Genomic DNA, 17,892 nt, shown 5'->3' on the forward strand with positions numbered 1-17,892 from the left:
GTGTATTAAAAGCCTAAAATTCTGTATAATTAATGAGCATCAGACCCACGTGACTACCGCCTCAGACCCACGTGACCACAGAGCTAGCTCCGTGGAAAGATCTCAGTAGAGCCTCAGTCTGGCTTGGAAACTGCTCCGGCATTTTGAGTCTCTGTGTTTGTGTATTGTTTTTTGGATATTATTTGTGCAATTGTTGGACAAAATGACTTGCTGTGGTATCAATTGCACTAATAGAGCATCCAAGGAGTCTCCACTTCATTTTTTTCAGTAAGTAAAATTATATTTATGTATTTTAGGTCACTGCTGAGCTGAGCTTAGATTTTAACATGTACTGTTTAACCATGAAATTTAAATGTAATAGGGTAAAACCCAGTGCATTTAACATAATGCTGCACTTTAGAAAATGGGTTGAAATATAACATGTTGGTGGAGCTGGGTTCCGACTATTGGCTTGTGGAGCTCTCGGGAGACCGATGTTTTCCACCCGGTTCTCCCCTCCCTGCATCTTTGTCTGATCGCGGCTTCTATCTGCTGCGCGGGCTGCCGGCTTGTGGAGCTCTGGATGGATCCCGATGTTTTCCACCCGGTTCTCCCCTCCCCGCAGCTTGGCGCATCTCTGTCTGATTGCGGCTCCTGTCTGCTGCGCGGGCTGCCGGCTTGTGGAGCTCTGGGATGGAAACCTTTCCACTTGGTTCTCCCCAGCGGCAGCTTTGCGCATCTCAGATCGCAGCAGCGCTTGTCTGCTGTGCGGCTGCCGGCTGGTGGAGCTCTCAGAGACCTCTGTGTTCCACCCGGTTTTACCTAGCGGTCAGCCCGGCGTATCTCTGACTCAAGAAGCTCTGGGGTTGTGCACAGTTAACTCCGGTTGTAGCTAGGTTGCTACCTCCGTTAGCTTAGCTCCCACCGTTAGCTTTGGGTTAGCTTCAGGTTAGCTTGTAGCTAGTTCGACTGGGTGTCGTCAGTTGATCCCAGCCTTACAGCCCCACCCTCAGCTCCACCTCTCTTACCTTTTGTGGAATTGTCTGGGCTTGACGGAACCTGTGACACGGTCAAAATGGCGGTGGTGTCCACCTCCCATTTGGCCTCAAAAACGTGTTATTGGAGTCTATGGAAACCCATTGTCCAATATTTATATGTCGATGTGTCAAACACGTTAGCGGGGCTGCTCGCTGGATAAGAAACTTGAGCGGATGCCTAGTCTTCACGTTGGAGTCGATCTACCACGTTTTTCTTGCTAAAAATGCCCGAAAAACTCTGTTAGCTTCGGTTTAGCATGTAGCTAATATCCCACTGATCTCTGACCTTGGAGAATGAGCTGATTTGTGGGGCCAGGGCTCCCGGTCACAGTGGTCTGGCTCTGCTTGTAATTTAATCTAAATCTACTGAGGTACCTGTCTACTTGACAGCTTTTATCACTCATAATGGACACACACACACGCACGCACGCACGCACACACACACACACACACACACACACACACACACACACACACTTATTTATTACCCTCTATGGAATGTATCACTTTATTAATTGTATACAACAAAAATAATAGCAGATAATGTATTTGATACCAATAACAGAAATAATATTGGTAGTACAGCAATAAAAATAAGTATTAAACAGTGACAGAATGAACAAATGAATAAAAAAGAAAACCCTGGGTTAATCTAAAATGAAAGAGGTGAGATTGACATATTTTTGAAATTGGTGTCAAAGTTTTACCATCTGATTTGGACCCTGGTTTTAGATCTGTTTAGTTTATGTGCTTTCTAGTTTGATTGGGTTAGGCAACAAAACACACTCAACTGCTGTCAAGTTATGTCATCAAACCACCTTAGCAGGGTAAGATGTATTTTATTGGTACAGTAGGTCAGCAGCTAATTAAATCTAACTCATCAGATGTTCTATTTACAGACTTTTTGACTTGGAGAAGTCAGGCATGGTTTACTAATGAGGGATGCGTTTCCCTTAGAGGAAGTTTTTGTTTTGCATTTTCATGCTGAAAACAAAAAGGTGGGACACAGCCTCTGTTAACACTTTCTTACTCGTTCAGGTCAGCATGTCCATTGTGGAAATAAGACTGGAAGTGGGTCAAATGAAGGTAGATAAATGGAATTCATGCATAATTCAGCTGTGGGCTGAACAAGTTGGATATTTGAAACAAATGTGGTGTGAAAATTAAAACGTCCCACATACTAAACTATACAAACATATAATTTGCGCAAACTGGAGGTTTAACGTGTGTGTGTCTGCTCTGTCTTCTCGATCCCCAGTGAGTCGTGGTGGATGGCTGCTTACACTGAGGCAGGATCCTCTGGAGGTTTCTTCCTGCTAAAAGGGAGTTTTCCTCTCCACTGTCGCTACATGCTTGCTAGTATGAGGATTGCTGTAAAGACTCTGACACTAGTCAGTGACTCGGTACAATCTGCTGGGTTCCTTATATAGGAAACTTTTTACTGATTGGCTTAATGAACTGACCTGTATTGGAATGTTTATTATGTGAAGTACCTTGAGACGACTCTTGTCGTGATTTGGCGCTATATAAATAAACTGAACTGAATTGAATTAAAGTTCCTCTTTTGGATTTAACCATTTGTCATTTCAAATAGAATTAAAAAGTAGCAAAAATAGTTTACATCACTTTTTTCCAGATGTGTTGATTAAGATTTATCCTGAGTAGATGTGCAGATTGTTGTTGATTTAAACAAGCAGGAGACAGCAGTAGCTCAGGAGGTAGAGAGGGTTGTCCAGTAATCAGGAGGTTTGATTCTGGCTCCCACCAGAGAATGCTGCTGTTGTGTCTGTGGGCAAGATGCTTAACCCCCTTGCCTGCTGGTGGAGGTTGGAGGGACCGGTGGTGCCAGTGTTTTGCAGTCCACCAGCGTGCCCCAGGACAGCTGTGGCTACACTGTAGCTCATCATCACTAATGTGTGTGAATGGGTGGATGACTGATTGTGTTGCGAAGCCTTGGGGGTTGTATAAACTTAAGAAGGCACTCCACATATACAGACCATTTACCATTAAACACCCCAGATGTGTGTTATTGATTTGTTTTTCTCAGTTAACGGACAGGTGCTATTTTAGAATTTGATGCAGCTCAGCAGGCTTCCAGCATTCACACCTGACGACAGCATTTTCCTTAACTGACCTCTCATTACTCATCACTTCCATCAACCAGCACATTTTATGTTCCAGTAACTTAATCTTTATGGTTATTCCCAAAGCTTGCACCTCATTCCAGTTTGCAGCTTCCAACAACTAAAATGAGTTGCAAAAATCTCTGGAGGTAGATTCCATTATCTACCTTCAATAATTCACTGCAATCGATATTTTCTGATCAATGTGCCTGCTTCGGAGTACTCATGCATCTGTTGCTGCTGCCTCTTGGCCAGATCATTGTAAATGAGAATGAGTTCTCAATCGGCCCATCTGGTTAAAAAAAATAAGCGTTTTCCCTCTGAACCTCCTACACCGCACAAAATAATGAATATGGTGAATTTAAAGCACGATGGCTGACATCGAGAGGAGCCAGTAGAGGTGGCTCGGGCATCTGGTCAGGATACTTCCTGGACGCCTCCCTGGTGGTTTTCCAGGCACGTCCAACCGGGAGGAGACCTAAAGGTAGACCCAAGACACGGTGGAGGGACTATGCCTCTCACCTGGCCAGGGAACACCTTGGGATTCCCCCAGAGGAGCTGGCCCAAGTGGCTGGGGAGAGGGAAGTCTGGGCCTCTCGACTTAGGTTGCTTCACCTGCGACCCGACTCCGGATAAGATGACGAAAATGGATGGATCGTTGACCTAAATTCTAATTTAAAAGCCAACCAAATAAAACTGAAGAGTAATTAATAAATCAGTCATAGTTACTTTTTCATAACTGCATCAGAGCAGTTTATTCTGTTACATTTACAACACGTCACAACAGAGCAAAACAGTAATAAATCAAGTTTTTACAGCATGAAAATACATAAATCATACGGTCATCTTAAACATCTATATAGCTTTGTTTATTTTTATTTACTTTACTCATGTAGAACGTGACGCGGGAGGAAGATCCTGCTCTGCGGTTTCATTTATAACATTTAACAATAATCTATTCAAACAACAAATCAGAATCACTTCACTTGTTAGTCTTATATAATTTAGACATACAGACAAAACCTCGCACTGGAGCAGAAATAAATAAAGAGCCAGACAGGAGCAGAAGAACGTTCATGTACACTGAGCTGGACAGAAGGGACATTCAGAGTAAAGTTACCCTTATGACAGATCTCAAACTCTGATAAACTGCAACGTCAGTAAGCTCATAAAATGCAGTTGCTGACTGGTGTAGCTGAAGAAAAACAAATCAACTTCGTTGCTTGGTGCCTTTCAAGTCGTTTCCTCCCTCTGATGAATTGCAAATACACAGATTTGTTTATCTGCCTGAAGTGTCAGCTGGACATTGTGTGTCGTGTGAAACACACTGAGCTTTGGAAAGTTTATGAAGATGTGTTTGAAAGTCAAATGGGTGAACGAGGTACACCTGGTGACTCAGGATCATGTTGTTTTATTCCCATTTAAAACGGAGTTATTCGTAGAACTCTCTTTTACTTTGTAGATAAGTTAGAAAAAAAAGTCATGAAATATTGTCATCTAGAACCAATTTGCATACAAAGGTGAATAATGGAGAACTTTTTGCATCCTTCCATCACACTGAGACTAGAGACAAAGGACTGAATGAAATTATGATGGAGAGAAGGAGCATGGAAGCCTGAGAGGAAAGGGAAGACTAAAAGATCGGAATGTAGTTATCGATTTTGGCACGGTGTCGCTGAGCGATGCACTCAGCGATCCAGACGATGTTCCTGCACTCCTGCTCCTTCAGCTTGACGTACGCGTAGAACACGCTGAAGTGGAACTGATTAAGAAACGCCAACTTGTTCAGCTTCACCTGCAAGCATAGAGGACAGCAGACAATCAGCAGAACTGTTTGTGGCTCATGAAGTTCTGCCAGAATAGGACTATTATTTATAGTAACAATCAGACGCCTCATCGTGTTAATTAGGAAAAGTTCACGTTAAAGAGCAAGTCACCCCCACATCAACTTTTTATCTTCTGATACACTATATAAATCGTGCTGCAGACACATGTAGTCAAAAGTTTTGCACTTTAGTGCATTTTAGTTAAAATTTTAATTTTCTGCCTAAAACTGTCAAAAGTCTGCACTGCATTTGAATTTAAATCTGCCATCGCTATTGGCTAAGAGGTACCCTAGAACATTAGCTGGTACCATATGATGTCACAATGTCGTTGTGAGCTTGTATGCGTGTGTATGTATGTCATTAAATGTAAATGACAACCAGTTACTCCACGATTTATCACATTAAAGTTTTTATTTATTCCTGTCGGGAACCTCTTCTCGGTCCTAACCGCATTTACAACCTTTGCAACTTGTTTAATTCTTTTGCACTTCAGCAGCCAGTCTCTTGATCTCGCAACAAAGTTTTCATTCTTTTTTCCGGGTAGAAAGCAGGGAATCCCCTCACAAGCGGAGGACGTAGCGTGACCAAATACGGTTAATTGAGGGCATTCCTGTATGTAAATGACTGGGAACAGACAAGAGCACCTGGGTATGCACAGGTGGGATTTATCGTCAGACGAGTGCGGAGAAACGTGCGTACGAGAGACCACCGCATGTTTCATAAATCAGAATTTTGACCGTTCATATGAACATTCTAAATTTTGTTCATAGGAAGGGATTTAGGAATATTTCTACGAACGTGTGATGAATGAGGCCCCTGGAGCCGATAAAAGCATGCATGGCCTTCTCAAGGTCAGTTTGGCATAAAAAGGCATAAAAACCTTAGTTGAAAGACGAAGGTGATAGAAGCTTGATTGACTACTGAATCAACTTGTTTGGAAATAGAGAAATTCTAATCTAAAATCACACCTAGAGTTTTACAGTAATGCCAAAGTCAAAGTTCAGAGTAGCGGTACCAACAGAGGCGCTCTCACAGAACAAAATGAACTCAGTCTTTTCATTCAGAAACAAAAACTTCTGATTTAACCGCTGCTTCACTGCAGAAAGGCCGTCAGTGAGCAGGTGTTGAGCGTCGCTATTGCCAGGTTTTAGCAGTACGCTGCTATGTGTGTCATTCTTCAGCATGAAAAACCGATTTGGCAAAATCAGGCCTAAAACATTCAGAATGTAAGTCCTTTAGAGTGAAATCTCTTTAAACATTCATACACATCAGTAACCCATCCTGCAGATCAGAGTGTTTTAATGCAGCCCAGGAGAAAAACAGCTGTGGGCTATGCGTGGGCTTACAATAACTCTTGTGTTAATAAAGTAAGTGGACCTTCTGTGTGTGGTATAAAATACATCAGTCACCTCGTGCTCAAAGAAACGGTCCTCTAGAGTTTTATCTCCTGGGTTGCTGCCAGCGCCCTCAAACAGCAGCTTGTATTCCTGAGAAGAGAAAAGCAAATTCAATGGCAGAATTAACTCCTCACTAATGAGAGAAAACTACAAAAAATAAATAAATAAACACGTTGTTCCGTCTGTCCTAAATGTACAAAATAAGACACAAGCATGATAATAGTTGGCTTGATACAGGGTGCTGCACCACCCTCTAGTGGATGGTAGAGGACATGCATGTACAGAAAATACAAACATGGATGAGCAACACTTTGCCTCCAAACGACGATGCCAAATGTTGCTGTTCAGTTACAAACCCAAAATAAAAGACTGTTCAACCCACCAGGCAAACCCAGATTCTTAGACTTACGGGATAATAATCAGCGACAGACTTGACCTGCTCGTAGTCATCTGCCCGAGCCAGCTGTGCAAGGCCTTCTGGGTAGAGCTTGCCACAGTGGGGGAAGAGTTTAGCACGGTCCTCTTTGGACAGCTCAGTACCAAAGGAGTTGATGGTGATGATGAAGGCTCTTCTGTCGGCCTCGAACTGACACACAGACAGAATAAAGTTAATGAAACTATAACCCAGAGAACAACTAACGCCTTAAACAACCCACCTCCAAGATAGGACACATGGTGTCAGCAGTGGTTCCTCCCAGGTTGGAGCAGAACTTATAGAAAGCCTCCAGATAAGCCTGAGAGGATGCAACAAAAACACACATTTAGGTACTTTTTAATAACAGCTTTGATTACTAGAACCTGTATTTAATGTCTTATAAACACATACTGGAAGTTTTTTTTATTGTTTTACCGTAAATCCTCTAATGCAGGCCCGGGCCTGTATTTGACTCAAGCTCACCAAGCTCCAGGCCTTTATTGGAAGGAGGGCCAGAATTAGAGGCAGGCCTCAATTTCTATTTGAGCAAAATGAACTAATGGTTCGCTGGAGTTTTTGACAATTAAAATTGTGCCCACATTTTCAAAGTTAAACACATTTCTTTTAACAACGGTAGTTTCTGCTTCAGCCATCTCCCCCCTCCCCCTGCACAGTGGCCGCAAGCTCACTGATACACCTGCAGCCTCTCAGAGTTCCTGCTGCTCTAAACATTAAAATAATTATTTCATTTTCTGCTCCTCACTTCTGATTACCTTCAATGGTGTCTGTTTGTTGCAACCACCAGGTACAAAAACTAACTTGTTTTTATTTGACTATTTTTGTGTCCTGTCTGTTTATTATCTTCCTGCATCTCCTCTCAATCCTAAAGAAAAACTGCTACCTGGGTTCATATATTCACCTTATGAGTTACCTTTGAACTGCAGTTCTAAAAGATCTACCGACCGCAAAAACAGCGGAGTGCTTGCCAGCCGCATCAGTGATCGGTGCGTCGGAGGACAAGGTGGTGCCCCGCTCCACAGCAGCGAAACGCATCAGGCGCAAATAAAAGACAGAAAACATTAAAGGAAATGAACCGACATGAACGATCGCGTGTTAAATTAGTTTTTGAGGTGGCGACACCTGATTTGATAATGTTACTGTGGCCGTGCTCAGGATGCAGATCTACCGACCGCAAAAACAGCGGAGTGCTCGCTGCTTGGGGGCCGCATCAGTGATCAGTGCGTCGGAGGACAAGGTGAAGCGCCCCGCTCCACAGCAGCGAAACACATCAGGCGCAAATAAAAGACAGAAAACATTAAAGGAAATGAACAGACATGAACGATCGCGTGTCAGTACCGACGCTCTGGCACAGCGCGTTGCCCCCCCCCCCCCCCCCCCCCCGAGCGCAGGAGCTTGTCACCTGCTGACAGCAGGCTGCTGTCTTTTCCGTGGACTGCATCTTGCCGGTCATTATCAAGTGACAGCGACTAGTCGATGACAGGCATAAAAAGTCACTATAGTGAAGTCGACTAGTTCATACAACCCCTGTTACTGCTCCCCAGAGTGTTCTGCAGCATAATCAGCACGTTCTCTTTGAACTTGATATCAAATTTTCGCCTCCTCTTCATCTCCGCACGGTTAAAGTTACCCTCGCGGTCTATCACTGGCAAATCAAAAGTGAGACGGATGACACAACCGCCCCCTGTACTTGCTTGTTACCACATTCCACCCTGCCACAATAAAATACCGGCCATTATTCACCTCCGCCGACTCCGACACCGGCCAAAATATGATACCCGGCCGTTAATTGAACACAGGCTAATATTAGAGGATTTACGGTATATTAATTCATCATGTGTCGTGTTCCCCTGAACCACAGATATAATCTTTTAGTTCATCACACGCTATAAAAAGTTCACACTTATGAAAGCTGCTCCTCTGTTTTACCTTGTAAAGGGTGTTACGAATGATTTCAATGTTCATCTCATCCAAGTCCTGCTCTGATATACAATCCTGAAAGAATGCAGCTGGAAGAACAAGGACCAGAGTTAGTGATGGCTTTGTCTCCCCCTGCTGTTCAGCATGAGACATTAAAGGACAGGACAGGTTAGTGCGTACCCAGAGGCGTGTCCACCAGGATGGCGTTGTAGAGCTCAGCGGGGGTCTGGGCGATGTTGACGGCCTCCATCTGCTCAAAGCTGCCCAGAGGGTGACACTTAGGGACGAGCTCGGAGATGGCCCTCTGGTGCAGCGTGCCGGTGATCAGCAGGATGACGTTATCGATCATGTAGCTGTACCTGAGGAGAGCAGTGGGGCGGAAGTGATGAGAATACAGAACCATCATGTGATGCTGTGTTGTTTATTTGTACAGTGCTCTGATCAAAACACAATCTCCATCCAGCCTCTGCTTATCCGGGCCGGGTCGCGGGGGAAGCAGCCTACGTAGAGAGGCCCAGACACAAAAACACAATCCAACTAAAGACTCCACCAATCCTGTTTTCTCATTAATGAGAAAAACTCTAAACGTGAATCCATGAGCAGCATTTTAACTAACTAATTTTAGTACACAAATCTATAGCTATTAGTATTTTATTAAGACTTGCATATATATTACAAACAGCATCCCTGGTTCTGCCTAGGAGATGTTAAGGAGCTACTGAGACGTGTTACTCCAGTGTTGAAGTTGGGGCAAACAAAGCAGAGCAGTCACTTCATTTGAATGTTTATTATTTATGACGAGAAGAGCGTCCACCAGGAGAACCCCGTCCATCATGAGATGATGACCTTTTGCCTTGTAAGATGATTTGAGCTTATTTGAGTCAGACAGGTTTTACTGAGGTGAGTAAGTCTGAGCAGTGTGACGAATTTAACAAAACTCAGCTTTTGAAAATATTAGGTTATAGATGTTCTCTTTAACAGAGGCTGTACCTGTAACAGGGCCAGGCTGCATTAGATTGAAATCTCTTCTTAAAGAGCAAGTCACCCCCTACCAGAGTATAACTCCACTCCCACTTCCTGTTTGAAAAATACAACAAATGCTATTGTCTAGCAGACCGAGAGGGCGGGGCCGCTAACAAATACACACACACACAGGCTCACAACGTCACTGTGACATCATATGGTACCAGCTAACGTTCTAGGGTACCTCTTAGACAATAATGATGGCAGATTTAAATTCAACTCCAGTGCAGAGTTTTTACCTGACAACGGGACAACACTGGCAGTTTTGGGCAGAAAATTTAAATTTTAACTAAAATGCACTGAAGTGCTAAACTATTGACTCCACGTGTCTGCAGCACAATTAGACACACATTTATATAGTTTATCAGAAAAAAAAAGATTTGGGGGTGACTTGCTCTTTAATGAATAAAAAACAGTGTTTTATATTTACTCAGGTTATCTTTGACAGTGAAGCTCCTTTGTTGATCTGAAGCATTCAAATGCCCCCCCCCCCCCCCCCCCCCCAATTAAATAAAAAATTAAACAGTCTGAGGCTAGTAGGTTCGGTTATAGAACAGAACACAGCAAAAATTAGCTACAAACTGGTAAAATTTTCAAAATAAAAGAATAAAAATACCCTACTGTCATGGACAGCATATTAATGAGCCTTTAATTAGGATTAACAGGAACAAATGAATGTTTTACTCTGTTTATTCTGCAGACAGGTGGTCTAGGAACCATTTAAACTCTTTTTACCAGGAGACGGATGGAAACCCTAAAACCTGACTGGGCCTTGTATGAAACCCTAACCTCACCAGGCTGAAGCAGGTCTTTAATGAGCCGTTTTTAGAGCCGCTCATGAAAGCGTTGGTCAGGACTGATAAAACAAGAATAAAAACAGCATCATGAGGGTTTCTTCAGCCTTCAATTAGCAACTCTAGGGATAAAAATACACACATGGCTGGGCCTTCTTGTACGTTACATCAACACAACATTTAAAGGTCAATTCATCATCTATCATAATGACCAACTATCAGGGTTACATGCTCTACCACCAGACCATCCATCACCACTGGAGGAAACACAGCTGAGGTTTCCACAATCCTAAATCACGTCTTCAGTCTTTTTGCACATTTTAGTCAGAGAAGGAGCCTTTAAACCAGAACGTGAGCTTATTAAGAGCAGAGTTTAAGACTGTCGTTGTGATGACCTGGGGTGTGGCTTTGACACATTTGTGTAGAGAGTAAACAGGTGAGCCAGCGGAGGATAAAATTATCTGAGAGAAAACACCTTACAACCACCTGTGTTTGGGCACTTTGCTTTTATCCATCAGCCACAGATGTAATATGTGTCACATCAGAGAGAAAAAACGTTCCAAAACACTGTAGGAAAACCAGCTCATTGCACCTGTACACCTTCATCCAGGAAAGCATGTAGGTGAAATTTAAAGAGCGAGTAACACCTAAATAAGACTTTTTTTGCTGATAAACTGTATAGATGAGTGTCTAACAGTGCTGCAGACACGCATAGTCATTATTTTTGACATTTTAGTTCATGTTGCTTAAAATTTAAACGTTCAGCCTAAAACTGTAATTATATCTCCCTCTTCAGGTTAAAAATCAGCTCTACATTGATTAGGAATCAGCCGCAGCTGATGGCCAAGAGGTCCCAGGTGGCACTGTCTGTCCTTCTGTCAGACGAGGGGAAGTGAAAAACCTCCAGCCTGCTGATGTTTCTCTGGTCGCTTGTGCGGGGAGTCTGCTGTGTGTGTTTGTGTGCATGCTGCCCTTCAACAAGAAGCGTGAGTGAAGTAAGACTCCACCCAGCGGCTGACCGGCCCTTTAGCGTTTAGGAGGTAAGAATCGGTTTGATCGGTTTCACAAATTCTGACTTACGTGATGAAGTCCATGAAGCTGGCCAGGGGTTCGTAAGACTGGTTTCTCATGTGGCGAAACTCCACCACCATCTTCTCCTTCAGCTTGTCATCGATGACCGACACCGTGAGCGGAGACGCCTCGTTAGCCAGGAAGCTGCCATAGTCGGTGCTCTGCAAGTGGAGCTTCAGATCTGCACGGGAAACAGATAGAGGGGAAAAAAATGCTAATTTGTAACACTCTGGTTATTATGTGGGTATGCTTAAAAAAACGTGTTTCTATTTTTAAACCTATGATGCATGAAACTGGAAAGGGTCCGGTCCTAAAGCAAGGTTAGGTAGATGAGTTAAGTTGAAGCTCGTAGGAAAACAAAATTGCTCAGCATGACAATGATCCAAAATACACCGTCGTCGATGCAGAACCGAAGTGGAATGCTGTGTTTTCACAACAGGAAATGGAACATTTTATTTTTAGTCGTGAATCAGCCACTACAAAGCCCAGGCCTGAAGAGAACAGAGGCAATAAAACAAATGCTCCTGTTTGCACTATTAACGATATTTCACATATTTCACTGGGTTGCTGCATCCAATTTTCCTCATAAAATATGTAAAAACACAGTTGAAAATAAACGTAACCATGAAACAAGCAGCAGTTCACCTGAACACTGATTAAAAAATAAATGGAAACATAGTATTTTACACACTTCTTGTTGATCTTAGATCTAGACGCGTGAATAATACAAACAGTCGCCTAAGACACGTCATAAATAAACGAGCTCTAGTAGAATTCCTATAGGTTACTTTGAACCAGGCTTTGCTGTTTGGCCAGCTGTTCCACTTCCTCTAAGTAGTCCAACGTTGACAAAGAAACGCTGAGAATATTCATTATGCTATACCAGTACGGCAAGCTTAAATGAATGGTAGCAGCCATTAATATACAATTCTTAGACACATTTCCACAATACTCGGTGGCAAATGTCAAGGTAAAGGTTATTCAGTAAGAACCCACAAAAAACGGCTACGAGTCAATGTGGCCCATTAAGATCCAGTATCCTCCACGTAACCCGAGCTAAGCTATTGAGCTGCGCTAGTTAGCATTAGCTTCTTTAAAACTTACCTTCCAGAGTCTCACACTGCACCAGGTTTAAATAATCCCCCTGAGACAATATACCAGCTTTAAACCCCCTAACCAGCCCCTCCAGGTAGCCATTATCCACGTTAAAATACAACTCAGAGAAAGGCATCCTGGCCGATCGAGTCAAACCGCTTGCTGTCCGGTTAGCGTCAGCTGACTGAACCACGTGACCGTCATCTGATCGGTCACCTGAGTGTGCATCACAGACGTCTGTCGCGGTGGAGCATCCGGTCACAAGACCAGCCCGTTTCCGGTGTTGTGCCATAAATCGACTCGCTGCCAAAAAATGATCAGCCACCGCGGGATCGCGCACGGTTAGGTAATTGCATTTCTAGACGAAATTCCCCGGGATTTCGCCCTAAAACTCAGCATATCTAGCAATATGGACATTCAGAAAGCAGAGATAACCTCTTCCGGTATTTAGACAGATGTTTATTGCGGATATTAGTTTTTCCAGTTCGAAAGTTGTTTTAAGTGTTTCTATTTGTCTTCAACGTTCACAATGAGGATATATTAATCCTTTTTGCAATATTAGCGATTGAAAGATGGTTTGTGGTAAGAACTGGCTTTCTTAATGTTACAGCCTTGATACTAAAAAATAAATAAATAATGTAAAATCGCGCCCTGTATTGAATGTAAACGCTGTATAAATGTAAATAAACAATTCTCCAGCAATTTGATTTTTCCCCCTTCCTTTCTTTAGTCCACTTGACATGGAGCCACAGTTAACTAGTTTGGGGCACATTTGTACTTGAAAAATTGTATTTAAACTGATCAAGCTTTGGCTTTAATGACACTGTGTAGGTTACTATCTATACATTACTTTGCTCTATTTAAAAGTAACACGATAAAAGCACTTCAGCACATAAAATTAAGATTGTCACTTGCCAAATAGTGACTACACCCTCCTGTTTACCTATAAGAAACACCTCAAAATATCTTTAAATTCTTTATTGATGATTTAATTGTAGACAAATAAAATGGCATTTTACTTGCCAAAAAGTGATTGAATCGCTCAGATTTTCATGGAGGCTAAAAGTGACCAAATAAGGGTTTTATGTATTATCTGTTGATGTTACTGTACTCATACTGTCTACTGTATCATCAAAAACACCCCAAAAATGGCACACACAAAAAAGGATAATTTCCCTTGCCAAAAATTGATCACAGTGTCCTGGTCACCTGTAAAGGGTTAAATTGACCTGAATATAATATAATATAATATTTAGGTAAATTTAACCCTTTACAGGTGACCAGGACACTGAAGTTTTTGGCAAGGGAAAATATCATTTTTGCCATTTTTGAGGTGTTTGTGAATGTGGAAGAGATCCATCATCCTGTGATGGCACTAATAACATCAAGAGGTAATAAATAAGGTAATATTTATCTCAATTTAACCCTTTACACGTGACCAGGACACTGCGATCAATTTTTGGCAAGGGAAATGATCATTTGTTGTCATTTTTGAGGTGTTTGTGAATGTGGAAGACACCCAGCATCCTGTGATGGTACTAATAACATCAAGAGATAATAAATAAAGTAATATTTAGGTAAATTTAACCCTTTATAGGTGACCAGGACACTGTGATCAATTTTTGGCAAGGGAAATGATCATTTGTTGTCATTTTTGAGGTGTTTATGAATGTGTAAGAGACCCAGCATCCTGTGATGGTACTAATAACATCAAGAGATAATAAATAAAGTAATATTTAGGTAAATCTAACTCTTTACAGGTGACCAGGACACTGTAATCAATTTTAGGCAAGGGAAATAATCTAATTTTTTTTTTTTTTTGCCATTTTTGGGGTGTTTTTGATGATACAGTAGACAGTATGAGTACAGTAACATCAACAGATAATACATAAAACCCTTATTTGGTCACTTTTAGCCTCCATGAAAATCTGAGCGATTCAATCACTTTTTGGCAAGTAAAATGCCATTTTAGTTGTCTACAATTAAATCATCAATAAAGAATTTAAAGATATTTTGGGGCGTTTCTTATAGGTAAACAGGAGGGTGTAGTCTCTATTTGGCAAGTGACAATCTTAATTTTATGTGCTGAAGTGCTTTTATCTTGTTTCTTTTAAATAGAGCAAAGTAATGTATAGATAGTAACCTACACAGTGTCATTAAAGCCAAAGCTTGATCAGTTTAAATACTATTTTTCAAGTAAAAATGTGCCCCAAACTAGTTAACTGTGGCTCCATGTCAAGTGGACTAAAGAAAGGAAGGGGAAAAAAATCAAATCGCTGGAGAATTGTTTATTTCCATTTATACAACGTTTACATTCAATACAGGGCGCCATTTTACATTGTTTATTTTTTAGTATCAAGGCTGTAACATAAAGAAAGCCAGTTCTTACCACAAACCATCTTTCAATCACAAATATTGCAAAAATGATTAATATATCCTCATTGTGAACGTTTAGGACAAATAGCAACACTTAAAACAACTTCGGAACTGGAAAAACTAATATCTGCGATAAACATCTGTTTAAGTACCGGAAGAGGTTATCTCTGCTTTCTGAATGTCCATATTGCTAGATATGCTGAGTTTTAGGGTGAAATCCTGGGGAATTTTGTCTAGAAATGCAATTACCTAACCGTGCGCGATCCCGCGGTGGCCGATCATTTTTTGGCAGCGAGTCGATTTATGGCACAACACCGGTTCTTGAAGCAGACATTTCCCGTATAAAATCCTCCAATACAATAAAAGAAACTTAAAAATACAATTATTTTGAATAGAAGGTGTTGAAGAAGACTTTTGAAAACATCCAACTGAAGTGATTTTCTAAACACAAATTTACAAGACAAGGATCTATCTTGTTAACTTTTCATCTTTGGCTTCTGTTACTAACGCTGTCGCCCTCTGGTGGCGTAGTTGTGACCCTACAAAAAACATGTTTTTTAATTTACACACACACACACACACACACACACACTAGTCTGATGAAAAGAAGCAGGATAAGTTATTTACTATATGAAGCTGTAATGAATTAGATATACATTTAATTAAGGACCATAAGACATTAAAAATTCATATCTAGTATGAATCCCGTCTTACGGACACTGGGTTATTTAAATCAGAAGATTGGATGTTTTTATTACAGGGACCTTCTAATAACACTTTGCATTAACTGAGAGACAAGAGAAGAAAGAGAGACTTTCACACATTTAAGGAAATTTATTACTAAATAATTTTAAACAATTTAACAAGACTAACTCTCTAATGATGGATGTTTTGTTGGAATGAAGTGTGAGGTGAATGGTGTGTGCGAATGGTGTCAAATTCAGAACCTTCGCATCCGGAGAAGCAAAGTTTGAGACCCGTGGTCATAAACACATGAGACGCCATTCTGTCGCATCCACATACCCTCAGTGAGACCTCCGTACAGATCCGGATGCCAGGTCCACGGATCCTCCTTTTGGTACTGGAGCCAATGGTACAGCGTCACAGCACAACAAACCAGTGTTTGGATAGTCTCCAGGTAAAAAGCGACAGGTGTTTCACAGCGTCAAAAAGAGGACCCTCCTTGGGTCAGCGAGTTCAGCTTTCATTCTGAAGGACCTGTTGCTTCGCTGGTAACAACAGAATTTCCCCAGCTTGAATGGTTCTCAGCTTAGAAAGAAAAATATAGATGGCCTGTCCATACTTCACTTAACATGTGGTGAACTTCAGGGGATCTTGAATACTGAACTCATAGGCGTCATTTTAACAAAATTTGTGATTGGCAGCTGTGTCCCCCCCACTTTCAAAAAAGCCTGCTGATGAGGATTTTTGTTTTACCAGCTCAGATCTTATACCAGGGGTCGGCAACCTGTTCCCATCAAAGAGCCATTATTACCCGTTTCCCACGGTAATTTTGGACGGACCTTAATAAGCAGTAACTTAAGTGAAGCAGGCAGGTCGCGCTAGAAAATTTAGTTTAAAAAGACGTCATAAATGTGTTCCCCCGTCCTTTTTATTTATAAAATATGAAGTAAAAACTCACAATTAAATTTTCATTCATTTGTCATTAATATGTAGTCTACACCCGTGCGTTAAGTGGACCATCTTCCAGTAAACGCAAAGCATCCAGTCCACCTCTCCAAATGCGTAAAATGTGCATCAGCCGCTAGTTAGGCGCGCCGCGCGCACCATAAGCTGATCAGTCCAGACAAGAGCAGAGCAAATAGAGAAAGAATAGAGGATCATTGTGTCTGGATGTGGATGGAGATTACATTTTACAGCAGCCTGATCATCATTTAAATACGTAAACCATCACCTGTCTTCTAGTCCACGCTATCAGCATTATGTTAATTGGTGTGTGTGTGTGTGTGTCTGTGTGTGTGTGTGTGTGTGTGTGTGTGTGTGTTTTCCACTTCAAACACTGGTCTAACCAACCAGACCAGCGTGTCCAGTAACATATTAATGTTACAATTAAACAGTTTCACTTCATGTAGGCTAGGAACATTCCACCTGCCGTGGCCCGACCGCTTCTGCTCCACATAAACTTTGTTCGTAATCAAATGTCTCTACGGGTCATGCGTCTCCATATTAGAGATGGGAACAATCGCTGTTCAGCCAAAGTTTCATAATTTCATAAAAAGAACATTTTTCCAAGTGACACATCCCTCAGAGAGACCGGGTTTCCAGACTGTTTCAGTGGGAGGAAATCTTATCGCATGCGCGTGGTTCTGCACTGCGCTGGAACCCCATATCTTCAGCTCACTGTCCAGCGTGGGCGCTCCGAGCCGCGCTGAACACAGTGTCCAGTATAAAGCTCTGATGTTCTGATGGGAATATTTTACCTCCGCGATGTGCGTTAACGATTAAAATGTCAGCTCATCCATGCGCATCCGTGTGCGTCTGGGTAATTCTTTCAAACCAAGCAACATCCTTGAGTTCATCTGTCAAAATAAACAGTCAAATGGAAATATCTGTAACCTGCCGTTTAACTGTTTTGCCTTCCTGTGAAGATTGTTGCAAAGAGAAACAATTAAACTTGATTAACCCCAGAGCCACCCAGAGAACCATGCAGTGCGCATGCGGGAAGGTTCCTCCCACTGAAGCGAGTGTTTTCCAAACCCTGTCTCTCAGAGAGACTTGTCACTTAGAAAATGTTCCCTGATTATGAAACTTTGGCTGAATAGTGCTTGTTCCTGTCTCCAATGTGGCGACACATCCA

At 41.9% G+C, this 17,892-nt stretch overlaps 1 protein-coding gene across 1 annotated transcript; it reads right to left on the reverse strand.

Moving 5' to 3' along the window:
• Nucleotides 1–4,107: 4,107 nt before the first annotated feature.
• atp6v0d1 (ATPase H+ transporting V0 subunit d1) lies at nt 4,108–12,915 on the reverse strand. Its single transcript, XM_015953998.3, has 8 exons — nt 12,708–12,915; nt 11,613–11,784; nt 8,896–9,074; nt 8,725–8,804; nt 7,019–7,096; nt 6,772–6,948; nt 6,375–6,452; nt 4,108–4,934 (listed from the first exon to the last, which is right to left on the reverse strand). Exons 1-8 carry the CDS (start codon nt 12,832–12,834, stop codon nt 4,773–4,775), a joined length of 1,053 nt encoding a protein of 350 aa, XP_015809484.1. The 5' UTR covers nt 12,835–12,915; the 3' UTR covers nt 4,108–4,772.
• Between the last annotated feature and the right edge of the window lie 4,977 nt (nt 12,916–17,892).

This window comes from Nothobranchius furzeri, chromosome 9 (assembly GCF_043380555.1).
Source record: "Nothobranchius furzeri strain GRZ-AD chromosome 9, NfurGRZ-RIMD1, whole genome shotgun sequence".
In the NCBI taxonomy this organism is placed as follows: Eukaryota; Metazoa; Chordata; class Actinopteri; order Cyprinodontiformes; family Nothobranchiidae; genus Nothobranchius; species Nothobranchius furzeri.

Bases quoted from the DNA above. Each gene is read 5' to 3' on its own strand.
- atp6v0d1 (XM_015953998.3), bottom strand. From the start codon at position 12,834: ATGCCTTTCTCTGAGTTGTATTTTAACGTGGATAATGGCTACCTGGAG. The intron at 11,785-12,707 runs GTAAGTTTTAAA...TTTCCCGTGCAG, and splicing joins GCAGTGTGAGACTCTGGAAG to ATCTGAAGCTCCACTTGCAG. The intron at 8,805-8,895 runs GTACGCACTAAC...TTGTTCTTCCAG, and splicing joins CCTGGTGGACACGCCTCTGG to CTGCATTCTTTCAGGATTGT.